At 33.0% G+C, this 15,206-nt stretch overlaps 1 protein-coding gene across 1 annotated transcript in view; it reads left to right on the top strand.

The window, feature by feature from the left end:
- LOC129217223 (acetoacetyl-CoA synthetase-like) overlaps positions 1 to 15,206 on the top strand; it is a 79,238-nt gene that overhangs the window by 17,013 nt on the left and 47,019 nt on the right. The window contains 4 exon segments of the mRNA XM_054851499.1: positions 2,587 to 2,697; positions 3,964 to 4,061; positions 12,356 to 12,470; positions 14,018 to 14,099. Coding sequence (XP_054707474.1) covers positions 2,587 to 2,697; positions 3,964 to 4,061; positions 12,356 to 12,470; positions 14,018 to 14,099 — 406 coding nt within the window.

The following is a 15,206-nucleotide window of genomic DNA, read 5'->3' as shown; positions in this document are numbered from 1 at the left end:
AATTAGAGAAAATGACATTTTTAGACCCCTGTAAAACAAAATGGGATGGATTTAAAAATAAAATTTCTTGACCAATTCATTACTCCATTCAAGTACTATTGTTTTGTGTACTTGTTTTGTAAAAAAAGATTTATTTGTTTGAAATTTATCAGTTTGGCTCAAGCACTAAAACAGAAATAAAAGAGCATTTGAGCGTCATCGCTCTTGAAGGGGGGGGGGGGGCACCCCCAAATATACCTCAAAAACGAATCGTTGCTTTTAAGCGATCTACTGAAAACAACGATGTATCCTTAAGACACCTTTTTTTATTGATGAATTTTGTGTTAACGATGATTTTTCTTTAACCTTTTTCCTTCTTTTTTCCCCGATAATCTAACACGCCGGCTATTTTCTACCATAAACTCGTACTTAAAGCACGTTATAACTGAAGTTAAACTTTCTGAATTTTATTTGATACCATTAATTTATTTATTTTTTTAAAAAATGGTAATCAAAGCAGACAGTAATGAAAACACTGTATATTTATAGTACACTATCAAGAACAAAATATTTTTTTTTAAATCTAGTTTTTAGTCTTTCTTTTAATATTATTTCGCAATTATTTGAGTTTCACCTAAGACGGTCTAAAAGAAATTTTGTATGATTGAAAACGTATTACGCATAAATTGCACTTCTAATTGCCAATTTTTATGTACCTCAGTATGACTTAGTTATATTCAAATCCAAATTTTCAAAGACAAATTTCATTTTAAGAATTTCTTGGCTATTGACAAAAATTATTTTTTAATTTAAAATGATAGTAATACCTTTAAAAGAAAAAACTGGAAAGTAGAGAAAAAAATCCATTGAATATTTCAATCTTATACATATAAAATCTGAGTATCTATCTATCTATGTCCAAGCTTCTTCTCCCGAACGACAGTGAACTGACCATCGAACCAGGTATCGATGGATTCGTCATCTTTCCGTCTTCATGTTTGGCTATTTAACATAATCCTCTGATAATAATTAGCGGAGCTATCAATTAAAAACTATTAATCATGACTCTTAGATTTCAAAATCAAATCCCTATTTTTCGAAGGCTTTTCTCCATTCAAATTATTTTTCAGTGCTTCATCTCAACTTTCCGTCGATTGCTAATTTAACGTTTCATATTGTCTTTGTTTCGTGCGTGATTTTTTGAGGCTTTCATCAATTCAAATAATTAAGTAATGTTTCTTTCGGGAGTATTCGACCTAAAATACTTTAGGGAATCATAACAAATACAATAAATGAAGCATTTAAGTTTTATTTCACGTCGTAAAGTAAATGAGTGATTTACATGCAATTTATTATTAGTTTGCATAGTACTGATTTAGAATGTGAATTTTCCTGTTTTCGTGTAATATAAACAATCTTGGCAAACACTTCCCACTGATATAAATCTTGGTGAGAAGATTTTGATAATGGGATTGTTTAATTCAAACAAGAGTACTACTTTTAGTCACAGAAATTGATAGAACAAGCAAAAAAAAAAAAAAAAAAAAACAAGGACCCAGAAAAAAATTTTATTTTCCCAATAGTTATTTTTTAATTAATTTTTTAAAATATCCGATTTTTCAAACAAGCCGTGGTCTTTATACGTCACAAATGATGTACTTTGGCGCATCTTTCTATCGGCTTTCATTTTTTAGGTAGCCCGTGCAACGCCGGGCACGCAGCTAGTAACCTTATAATTCAGAGAAGTTATGTAAATTTATTTTCGAAACCCCATGTTTCAACAATTAGAGTTGTAATTGTTTTGAATGTTTTTACTTCCTTTTACAAAAAAGGAAGTATTGTATTCGCAAAAACATTTTCACTCAAAAATCGACCTTAATTTCCATTTTACTCACCCTCGAATGAATGTTGAGTTTTTTTTTTTTTTTTTTTTTTTTTTTTCGACTTGAGTACACGTGGATAAGTGCCTAAGCATGTAAGACACGCGAAATATCCTTTTAACGATTTCCGAGTTAGTTACAACGAGTTTTCTCGTGACGTATGTATGTGCGTATGTATGTCGCATAACTCAAGAACGGTATATCCTAGAAAGTTGAAATTTGGTACGTAAACTCCTAGTGGAGTTTAGTTGTGTACCTCCCCTTTTGGTTGCATTTGCGTGTTTTTAAGGGGGTCTTTTGTCCCTTTTTGGGGGGAAATCATTGTTAATTTCGATGTGAACTCAAGTGGCGTTACGGTTTGGCGGACACTTGGCGATATATCGCCAGTCTTTTGGTCGCCAAGTTTTGTCGCTAATTTGGCGACAAATTTGGCGATTTAAAATTTTTTTTTTTAAATCTGGTTTCAATTTGGCCACTGTTGGTGATAATTAGAGAGTAAACTATTGAATCACATTAAAATTACCAATAATGCAAAAATGACATTAAATTGGAGTAAAAGGAAGTCATACATCAGCTCGGTTTTCATTGTAACTCATAAGGATGGAAATATTTTTTATTTAAGTTGGAATGTGTATTTTCTATTCCAATTTTCTAATGGAAAATTATTGAGTTAATAGTATATCCCTATTTTGATACTTATGTTCACCTAGCGATGTTTATTTGTTAGGTGAAGACAGGGAAACAGAAAAAATTACTTATACTCAACTGTACGAACAAGCTTGTCTATATGCAGCAGCATTAAGAAAGTTTGGTTTGAAAAAAGGTGACAGAGTTGCATGTAAGTAAGTGTGCCAAGTACTTGAATATACGTTCAATTTTTATTTACATAGTTGCATAAAATGTTATAAAAACAAGTAAGTATACAAAATTAAGTAAATATCAAATATAAAATTATGTCAACGTGGGTAGCGAAAAAAAAGCCAGAGACAGCCTATTCAAGGCTTCAAAAGCACCCTCCTTAAATCTGGAAAGATGAAAGGCACATCTTAAGCAAAAATATTACGTCAAAAATGGACAAAGAAGTAATAGATGTGACAGTTAATTTTGTTCTTTTTCATAAAGCTTTAGAACGACAAACGAACTGAGTCACAAAAGAAATTCATAAAATGTGCTAAAGGTTTTGCTCCATGGAATATAAATAGAATAATGTATATATGGTAGTACATAATATGGTTCTGTTACATGAAATCTTCAAATTGAAGCTTGCTCGTCAAATAAAGTAGCTTACTCATGGACGAAAAATAAGCACTTATTTATACTTCACTAGTCAATTTAACGTTTGTTTCAGTTTAAAGAAGTTGTTATTTATTTTCTGTGAGAGTGTCGTTTTCAAAGTTTGGTTTGTATGATGAGCTACTGCCATTATTACGTCTCAAAAAAAAAAAAAAAAAAGACTGTGAAATAATAAAGTTTGATAATTAGTCCAAACATTTTGAGCAGTTAAAACAAACTCAAGTAATAATAGTAACAATATCAATAAATTATAAGAAACATTATTTTTACAACGAATTCAACTACTTTATTAAATTATGTAGTACAAAAGAATGAGGGTTTAAGTACCCAGTACTTCAAATTCAAAACATTAAAATGTCAGTATGAACTAATATGAATAACTATGTAATATCTTTTAATTTTCCCCCTGAAAAATACGAAAATTAAAAATTTTGATAATCAAGTATTAATACAAACTATTTAAGACCGTTGGGTAACATTCTCTACTTCGCATAACACGAAAAAAAATTGTTAAAATTAGTTGTTGAGACTAAATCGGTTTAATAACATATAGAGTTGAGTTACAAGAGTGAATAGTGCAATCTAAATTCAAAATGAAAAATTTACTAAAAAAATCTTGCAATTATGTATGTCAATCTGAAATGTGCACCACTATCGGTGTGATACATATGTCAACGGAATATATTTTGAAGAATATATATATATATATATACGTATTCTCTTTAGTTTCCAGGGGGAAAATTGTTTACTCTTCACCTTGAGCTTGCTTTTATAAAAAAAAAACGATAAAATGTATAATTAAAACTTTCAGGTTACATGTCTAATCGAAAGGAACCTGTCCTTGCAATGCTCGGGGCTACAAGTATTGGTGCAATCTGGACTGGATCGTTACCTTTAATGGGAACTCAAGTGAGTTAAAATCTTTCATAAAAAAAAATACTCTGAATTTTAAAATTATCAAGAGACGATAATTTTTAAACTGTCAGAGGATTCTTTGAGAGATTGTTGCTGAAACCCAATTAGCACCAGTTCGTATTCGATGCCCACCAGTTTAGCAAGTTTTGTTTAATTTCGTGCATTATTTGTCGACATGGGGGGAAAAATCACGAAACGAGAAAGCGGGTGTTGCGCCACTACCTATGAGCAGTTGACAGAAAAAACATGAGCAGCATCATCTCCTTTTGGAGTTCATCTGTATACCAATTTTCATTCCATTCACTATTCGATTTAATTATTTTCATTTTATTTACGAGTTTTCTCGCAACGTTTGTATGTATGAAATGTAAGTACGTATCTCGCATAACTAAAATCTTGTAGGATTGGAATGACTAACAAACATCTTTGAAATCTTATTATAATATTTTTTTTTAACTTTACAAGTTACTACAAAACATCTTAGTAGCAAAAGTATATTATACGAAACTTCGAATTTCCCAATATTTTCGATGTTTCACGTTTGAGTTAAAAGATTATCCGCCGTCAACACAAAACATAACATACCGCGCAAAAAAGATCGGGTTAAAGGAGGCGGCTTTTTAACACTAGAAGTTACTTACTTATTACTTTTTTAGCTCCACCTGCCTGGAAAACTTAAAACACAAAAAAATACATATAGAATAGACAAAACTTTAAAAAAGGCTCCGAATTCAAGAAATGCAAGAAAGTTAAAGGTACAGTCATAGGAAAAAGAAAACGAAAAACTCATTCGTATTCGAAGACTATTGACACTAGAGACACGTGTAAGGTGTTGTATTTTTGAGCAATCACGATTGCTTATTGCTTTTGTTTGACTGTTTTTGGCGTGCTATCATTTTTCCCACCGGCGCGGCGCCACCCTCTGCCAGCACCACCCGTCGCGTCGGCCGGCCTCAAGATGCTGCTCCTCTGCTCCTCTAGCGAAAACCGTCTCCAGGTTGCGTCCATATCCTACACACACACGCATACATACACGCACCAACACACACGCACACACATACACAAACACCACCATACACACACATACCCCTACACACATACACATACACGCATGCATACAGACACTTACACATACACACAACTGCCCACACATTCATACCTGCACACAGACACAAACACATATGCTTACACACACACACACATACACATACCCCGTCCCCACGCACACAAACACTCATACACACAACTACCCACACACTCATGACTTCACACAGACGCAAACACACATGCCTACATACATACACATACCCCGCCCCCCCACACACACAAATACAAACACACACTCGTGATTGCGAAAAACATAATTTGAATTCAAGATGACAAAATTCAAATTATTTTTTTTTTTTAGGAATAATGTGTTATATATAATTATGTTAATAAACTATTGTTAAGGGATCGTCTTTATATTAAATCGAGCATCAACTTCAAAATTTTCAATGAGAACCCCCCTTTTTTTCACATATGTGTGATCAAAATCCCGTTTTTAACTTTGTATACAAAATTTTGTTTAGTTCGATCCAGCCGTTACTTCAGAATTGAGTTTCGAAAAATCTCTCTCGTAATGTTAAAATGTATTTTGATATTTTTGCACATAACACAAAAACTAAATTAGGTACGGCAAAGATTGTTTTTTCATATCAAAATATGAATCGATCCAATAATAAAAACATCATTTACAACAGCTAAAATGTAAATTTAGATTTTTTTTATTTGAATAATGATATTTTTTTTTTTAAAAAAATATGATCTGAAACCACATTAAATTTTGACAGAAAAACAATTTAGAAGAGCTTTTATGTGGGAATCCAAAATTTGAAAATATTCAGTAGTTTTCGCGCTATGCTTAAAAGTTCATTTTTTCCCACTTTAGGGGACCGTATACCTTTTTAAAACAGAAATTATGAAAGTTGGTTTCTTCGTAAAAGAAGAACAAAATTGTTTAACAAAATAAGCAAACCAATTATAGCGTGTTTTTTCTACATTAGAGCTACGTCTATGAATTTTTTTAAATGTATAAATTTATTCGCTGTCTCTGCAGAAGAACAACACTATGTTGAAATAGTCGAATTTTTTTTTGGATTACGTTTAACCCGTAAATATGTTAATAATGCGAAACACTGTTTCATTGTCTAATAAAAGAATATTTTATAGAACATTTTAAATTAAAATCTACATTAAAAATACTTTTTTTTTCTTTTTCTTCTTCTTCTTCTTCTACGTTTAGCCATTGCTGTATAATCCTTTTGTAAAACAATAACTTTGAAAAAAAATTAACATACACCAACTTTTTCACAAGAACATACAATAAAACCTCATTGTCTTGCTAGTCATGTTGCAATAGGCAGTGTCGAATGGCTCGTCTCAGTGATAATTTGCTTAAAGGAAAAACTATTGCACTCGAAAAATATCCGACTGTGTGAAATTTCTCCTTTTACAGTATCCAGATGGGTCAACAGAAAATATTTGCTCTTAGATCAGTTTGCTAATTTTTACGAATTATTATTATTATTATTATTTTTTGTAAAGTGTTAGAAAATTTTTTAATGTGTTAAGATCTAGGAGAGGAAATGTTAGTAAGGTGTGAGACTGAATTATGCACGCAAAGTAGTTGTTTTGGCTAGTTGTGAACTTTTTTTTTTTTTGACTTTGTCAAAAATTTACGAAAACATTAATTTGGATGTAAGATTGAGTTGAGTTCTTGTCTATTTTTAATTACAATTTAAATACTATCTTTTATTTAATTTCTCTGCATTTCACATTTAAATCGTTCTCGCAAGCCTAAATAAAATTTCAAAATGTTTTATTCTTTTTTAAATAACATTGAAAAATATGGAAAAAAAGAAAGTTTTCTAAAAAATTGGAAACTGGATGCCTATTTTATTAAAGTGTTTCAGAAACCAATTTCTGAATATTCGACTCCAACTTTATGCCATTGAAACTAATTGCGCTTTCTGATTTTTTACTTTCAGCAGTCAACGGGTCACACGGTCCAGCTTCGTGGACTGAATATGGCCCGCGTATTCACTGCGATACACTAAAGGTTCAGCTATAGCTTGACCACGAAAAGAAGGCAGATGACCTTGAAGCAAAAACATCATTTGTAATAGGTTGTTGATTATTATTTTGGAAATTATTTTCGCTATCCATAGGACTAGCGAGACTATGCCTCTTCCTATTCGGTACTTTCCAGCAGATTCTACTTATTACAAATGATGTTTTGCTTCAAGGTCATCCGCCTTCTTTTCGTGGTCAAGCTTTATCCCATCCGAAGATTGCTCTGTTACATTCTAATAATGGTCATAACAGCCCTGAACTGTGATCAATCGAGCAATGAAGCAACTCTCATGTCATTGAATCTGAGAATGCCAACAAACTGGTGGATAAAGAGCATTTATCTTGCCAGCGAAAGACCGGAAACAACCAGCATGTAAATATACTTTACCTACCAGTTTGTTCGCACTCTCAGCTTCAATGAGATGACTTCTGCCTCCAGTACCATTAGTTCTGAATCCAGAGTGCGAAGTCCATAGCAAAGACAAAATTGCAGCCTCTGGAGAGAATAATTTGGTAGTAGGTCTGTTGCGTGTGTGTAGTTTTACCGTAGGTGTGACAGCCTAGTGCCTGATGCGATAAAAGTTGTTCTCTTGCAAGTATATGGTGCGCAAAACCAAACCAAATAATGCTAAGTTTTGTTTGCATGTGCAAACTTACAACATCCGAGAAATCTCAAGTCGGATTTCAGTTCATCTTGGTTTAAGCTAAAATAACTTTTGTCTTTTTAAATTACGGGTTGGATCCATCTCGAATCTCGTTGCTAGAAACAGCAATGAGAAATTACTTACCTAAATTGCTTTTAAGAGCCATTACATGTTTAACTAAAACCGCCGATTACGTTATGCTTTTTTAAATAATATCATAAATTGTGATCGTTCGCATCAAATTTGGATTTGAAACAAATTCTCGTTTTTTGATTACAATAAAGCCGCTATAACAACTACTGTGTTTGTCACTGTGTTAATTCAAATAACCAAATGTTCCCAAATAAAGTTTGAGTATGAAGGGTTTGCTCATTAACTGGTACTTATATTCTCCTGCCTCTGTTTTATTTTTTAGATTGATACTTCGTTCATTTTATGTATTTAAAGCAAATTTTCACAGAATAAATGGGTCTTTCTTCGCTCAAGTCACAAATCTATTTAATGCTGCATCATCAAACGTTGTGAGGTATATTTCTTATATTTTTGTATGCTATGCGTCAAACTTCTTCCGATGTCATTGAAATTAAAAGCGCGAATTCCAGTTCACATCAAAAGATCTTCTATTAATTTCAAAATAAACCAGTAACACCAGGTGCAATACATTTATCAAACATATTTCCATCATTTTTCTAGTATAAGGTTCAATGTTTACATTTCTATGAGGCTAATAGCTGAATGATTTTTAAGTAAGCAATTCAATAGGTTCATGTTATGAAAAGTCAAAAAGTTCCATTACTTTAAATTAGTCATTATTCAATTTATTAAACAACGATCTATACGAGGGACCAGCCAGACTCCATCCGTCTTTCTAAGGTTAGTCCGGACAGATCAAAATCAGTGAATATTTTAACTGTTTTTTCAAAAATAAAGTTTTTGACCCTACATCGCTTTGTGGCGCAACATTATCGAAAAGCATCGAATTACAAAAAAAAGAGAGAGAGAGAGAGAGAAAGAAAGAATTTAAAAAATCATGAATTGAGCTGGATAATCACGATCTTTTCTTTGTTTACATTTCGTTACTTGATAAGCTGTGACCTTGAAAGCAGCAGTTTAAATGTGATGACGGTCCTTAAATCGTTTTTCATTAATAACTTCTGTTCTACTGCACGGAATGCAATGAAATTTCGCACCCAGACTGCATGTAGCAAAAAATAGGGGTTCCCATTTGAAAATCAAGATTTCGTGTTCATTTTACTTTGTATATGGTCCCTTATCAAAATTTTACCTACGTAGTTTTAAAGAAGACTCTAAACCATGTCGGATGACACCTTTCTTTAATTTCTGGCATGCATATTGGCCCGAATAATTAAAAGTGTTTCTTTTTTTTCCTATTACTATACAGTTCAAAAGTTATTATTTGGACAATTTCACAACAGAATCTTTGTGCTCAGCTTGTTTAGCCAACCTCAAAGGTGGCCAACACAAGTTAGTCGGTCGTTGGATTAGCACCAAAATATATCCAAGTATTCGGAGTTGCTCGAGAGATGCAGACGCTTAGACGAGGGTAGTGAGAAGTAAATGCGTTGTTTTTCATGCAATGACACTCCACCGGCAGAGAAACAACTTTTACAGAGTGAAATAGTTTTTACTGAGCATTGGCGCTGTACTAACAAAGAAACGACTTTTACAGAATTCATTATTTTTAAGTAGCTTTTATTAGCTTTTCTTGTATGTTTATGAGTAACTCTCCTTTGGACTAAGAGCTAGTGGTTTATTACTGTTAGTACATTCCCCCACTTTATGAGCGTTCGTGGCCGAGCGGTCTAAGGCGCGGGTCTTCGCGGACGTCCACCTCCGGGAATCATTGGGAGTGCGTTGTAATCCCGTCTACACGGAAATTAAGTTTCTTCTTGCAACTCAATTTTCGCCCACTTTTTGTGATCGGATTCTTTTTAAATTTGGAATGCAACCTCAGTCCCGATGGCAATGCAATATTCTATAGTCTAATTAATTTATTAACCATAAGTTATTAGTTTGTTCTAATTAACACGCTTTTATTAGCTTAACTTGTATGATTGTAGGTCCAACTTTCCTTTGGACAAATAGCCAGTGGCTTATTAAAATTACTTACAACGTACAAATCAAAGCTGCGGGGTGTAACAATGTTTGCACATGAATTTACCAGAAAGCATTCAAAATGTCTGATGCAAATAATGCAATAGAATACTAAGATACATTCCATTATAAAAATTGAACACACGCACAAAGATTTCATTTAAGCGTTACAAGTCTTAGCAATATTTAGTATCTAAATCTTATTTGAAAGAAAAAAAAAAAAACAGTGATAAGGACTTTATTTTTTTCAGAAATAAAAAATACAAACAATTAATTTTGATTACTTGAGTACAAAAACTAGAATCATAAATCCTCAATCTTAGAGGTGTCCATCCCTTTAAGAGCCCCCCCCCCCCCCCCCCGAATTAGAATCATCCAAAAAAGACCGCTTTAAAACACCCTCTCCCCTAAAAATGTCTATAGCGTAGTCTGCGTAATCACCTCCCCCTCCCTCCCTCGTGAATCATTAATGATAATTCGTACAAAAAAAGTCACTGATGAATAAAATTTTAGCTTGGGAGATTTACTGACCCTTATATAGTTTATTCTTTTGTGTTTTTATTGGTTCTACTATCCTGTAGTTTTTCAGTTATTTGTTCCGCATAATGATGCAACCTGATTTTTAAATACTTAAATATGATAGATTTTATTAAAATTATTCGATTATTTTCGAGTGGGGCTTGGTTTATTGTGTGTTTCGAAAGTTAAGAAAAAATAAAATAACAGTTTAAAAAACTAAAAAAACACGCTTTAGTAGCAATATGAACTAAAAAGTAAAAAATAAAATAATAGTTTAAAAAACTAAAAACACGCTTTAGTAGCAAAATGAACTAAGAAGTTAAAAATAATCTTTGGATGACGTATATAAAGTAATTGACCAAACACTTAATTTTACTGTAATAGAAAAAAAGCGTAGGGGGGGGGGCTTCTTATCAGTTGTCTTAAATTTCTTCCACTTGTATCCAAGCAAAAATGTAAATAGGCAGGTTATTTTCAGTAAGTTAAGCATGTTATTTTCAGTAATGGGCGGTAACTTGCTGAAAATAACATGCCTTGCCTGCAATCTTCGAGTTGAATCGAACCATTGCTTCGGTCACTCGTCTGGTCAGTGATGATTCTATATTAGCTACCAGTTTGTTGGGCACTCTTGGTTTTGCTTAAGAGGTTTTCCACCTTCAGTCCTATTCCGGGCTGATGAATTCTGTGATCTGATTCTGATGATTTCGTGCTATTCTGTGAATAAGCAGGAAACTGCAGTCCTCGAAAGGAATGTCTGAGCTGACGGTATATTTCATGTATATGGTAGCATGTTTTAGCTCTGCGAAAATCATTTGTGGACCAGTAGAGGACTGTTTTTGGCTCAGTACCGGAAATTCTGTTGATGTAGCCTAGCAAATGAAAGTATTTTTCGTCATTCGACAGTTATCTGACTGCGTGTCTGTACGACATATAGTAAATGTACATTTAATTCCAAGTCAGCAATAAAAAAAATTTACACCATACTCTAATGATTACAATGACTAACATCACAATATCAGTGCCAGAGAAACTGAGGTAACAAATGTGGGAGTTTTTTCTGCAGCACCCAGTGGCGAATCCAGGGGGGGGGGACTATGAGGCTGCCGCCGCCCCCAGACCAGAACTTAACTCTTTCTTCCGAACTTTTAAAAAAATGTCAATGTATTTTCATGTTAAAAAAATGATAAAATTTCAATCAATTAATTTGTTTTCGTTCTTCTTAAGGTTGATACACAAATCTGCAATAGTAACAGAGGTGCTAATTTTCTGAAATTTCTTTTCAAATTTCGGAAATTTTGCTCTACCTGTTCAAACTTTTCTTCATTTACTCTCTGAAAGAAGGAAGGGAGGAAAAAAGTGCAGATATCATAGCAACTTGTTTCTCTCTCCCTTTTTCATTGTCACGTTTAGTATCAAATCTTAAAATTTTCTCTCCTTTTTTGCTGTTTTTAACTATTTGTTTACGATTTTTTTAGCTTTTCTTTCTTTTATTTCGTTTACATCACCTTGCCATGCATAATTTTTTTTGCATCCTTAACAAGAACTGAAAACTTTGCCTTTAAATTGCTTAGTAACGGCGTCAAAAATGCGTGAAATTTTTTTAAATATACATATACATTTAAATTTTAAAATTTTAACACTGAAGACCAAATTTCAGATAATTACAAGTGTAACTCAGAACGTTTTATGCGTCAGTAATACCCCTAGATAGCAGATAATGATATAGAATGCTATCGTTTACATTATTTAACTTTGGTGATGACAAGGATTCATAAAATTTAATGATCTCAGCCGCCCCCAAAGCAAAGTCCTGGATTCGCCACTGGCCGCACCCTGTACTATATCCATAATGAACTTTTTTATTTCAAACGCTAAAAAACATACTGCACATTTCAGGCTGTTGTAAATAGATGCAAGCAAGTACAACCAAAAATTTTGTTGACTATTGATAGATTCTTAAATGACAACGAAGAAGTTGAAATGTTACACAAAGTTGAAGAAATTGTTCGCGGTAAGTGCACTGAAAAAATTCCATTAAAAAAAAATGTTTATGGTGTATTAAACTTGCTGTAACATTTTCCTGATTTCTCGAACATAATACTTACTGTTATTGGAGCAAACCTAAACTGGAAGCATTGTGCAGGTTCCGCAGATCCTATTTACAGCATTCCGACGCTGCCATGTTAGGTTTGCCCCAACTGCACTGTAAAAAAATTCCGAAACGTTACTGGTTATTTTCGTGAAACGTTTCGGGATTTCACAGGTTTTCACTTATTTCCCCCTTAAAATCAAGTATGTTTGAAAAAAGTTTTCGTGAATTGCTACAAGTTGCACGAATGCAGAACTTTCCTGTTGTAAAAATATTTTTAGCTACCAGTATAAACACTGAATGAGCGTGTTTATTAAGTGTATCGGCTCAAGTTTGATTATGGCCGTCTAGATTGACTAAGCTCCCAGTGAGAGCGGATAAGTCACTGGGTATCTGCAACTTTGGAAGGCATGAATTGTAAGCAAAGGAAATGTTTGGTTCCTGCCTGTAACTCTGTCTTAGCTTTGGCCGTGGTTCCTCTTATTCTTCTAGAGCTTTCTTGGTAAATTAGGAAGTTTCTCATCAATTATATTAAACCTACTTATTTTTCTAGAAGGTTCCCGAGACCCGGCTGGCTTTAACAGGTTAGGTTTCCGAGTTCTTCAGAAATTTTCAAGGATAACTTCAGAAAGTTTACTTTTAGCGGAAATCTTTTCTGATTTTTTCCAAGATATGTTACTGGCAGAATTTGGGCACGGCAGCTGCCTATTATTTTCCAGGAACGTTTCTGAATCATTTTTACAGTGTATATACTAAAGTTGGAAAGAAAAAAAAAGTTTTACATGTCCTTGTATCTTTTGCTTTCATTAGATGTTTTTTTTTCTTCTTTTTTATTGACGATTAGACATCTTCGTTTAAATTGTATTTTTAACGTTTATTCGTGTTTATTTTTTTTAATTCATTACTAATGTGGTTGCCCCAGCACGCTAATGCTCAACAACCTCCGAAGATTTAAATCGCTTGCGACAAAGAATCAGATTGAAATACACATTACAATGTGCTCTGGCCCGCAAGAACCCTATAAATATGAGGTTTGGTCCGAGGTTAGAAAAAGGTTGGGCACCACTGAAATAAAAGATACGTCCGTGATAGAATCACCACCACTGGTTAATTGACCCCAAGAAAAGAAAACTCCTCGCTTTATAAAATCAAAATCATCGGTTAATTAAATTAAATAAAACAATCATCGTCACTAGAATCCACTCCGCCTGTTGATGGACTCAAAGAAACAAATTTCGCCAAACAATAAAATCTCCTTCGCTTGGAAATGGAATCAAATTAAGCAAATATCGTTGTTAGTGTTTAATGAAGTAATGTGGTCTCCACGCCAGATTTTCCGTACGATAATTGTGTGAGACAATGACAATATAGTACATTTCTCTCAACCATCAAAATGAAAAACAAATGTTAATATAACTTTCTTACATATAAGTGCAAGTAATGCTTCCTAAATGCTTGTCTTCTTGCAGATTTACCTTCGATAAAGAAAGTTATTATAGTACCCTCTAAAAAGGAGTCTAAATTAAAAGATATTAGCAATATTAGAAATAGGTAAGTTAAAGTATTTTTTTTACTGTTGTTTTGTTTTACATTAACTTTAAATAAGCTTTAGAAACAATCTAGGAATTTACAGGGGTGCTTTTAAACTGTTTTCTGTTCTTCAGTAAGTATTATGAGCAGTTTTATTTATTTATTTATTTAATGTTCCAAATTTGTCGGTTGGTAAGGGAAATTCTTGCTCATTTTTTTTCGAAAATACCAGGGGCAGCTTTTTATTCTGTTCGAAACGAAAGTCAGCAAAGTTTCGGAAGCTAAAGTTAAAACTATTGGAAGTATAGCAAAAACCTTGAAATGTGCATTTACTTCCTTTTAACTTCAGTAATTTGATATAAATTAAATGTTAGCCACGCTTGCTTTATCAATAATAACAAGTACAAAACGTTTCTAATAATGTATTAGTTATCCCGTGTTTTGATCATTCTCATTTCGGCACGTTTTGATTCTCTTAATAGTCGTATTCACCAACCGATATTCGAACCTCAATCAGACGCCCGAAACTCTGTGCTCTCTTCAACCACCAGATGGCTTCAATTGGCAGTTCACATACCTGAAAAACAAAGGTTCGAATCAGTTCGTGAATATGACCGTAAACCACTAGACGTAAGCAAACATTCATATTTATTTTTTACAAAAAAAAAGGAAAAAATCGCAAAATACGTTAGCACTTGTAACTACGAACTTTATGAATAAAAATTATGTTTTCTCATACGTGAACATGTCATAAATCGACTTTAGACACACGCTATATATATATATATATATATCTGTGTGTGTGTGTGTGTGTGTGTGTGTATGTATGTATTACTTGATACAGGAAAACTGAATTTTTAATAACCTAAACAATTTCGACCAGTTACTTTAGACACAATCATTGCAAAAAAAGATGTACTCACTGGTTCTTTTTTGGCATGTTTTATTTCAAATACTAAAATTTATTAAAAGTAAAATTACTAAATTGTTGAATACTGTAGCTATGTGTTGATAAACTTATGTTCATGTTACGTTCGTAGCGAGTTTGACGGTATTTACTCATTGACTACTGTAATTATTACTTTCTTCTATATCTAATATATAGAAGAAAGTATTGGATTCGTGCAA

The sequence above is a fragment of the Uloborus diversus genome, chromosome 2 (genome assembly GCF_026930045.1).
Source record: "Uloborus diversus isolate 005 chromosome 2, Udiv.v.3.1, whole genome shotgun sequence".
Classification (NCBI taxonomy): Eukaryota; Metazoa; Arthropoda; class Arachnida; order Araneae; family Uloboridae; genus Uloborus; species Uloborus diversus.
This window is presented reverse-complemented; position numbering and strand designations above follow the sequence as displayed.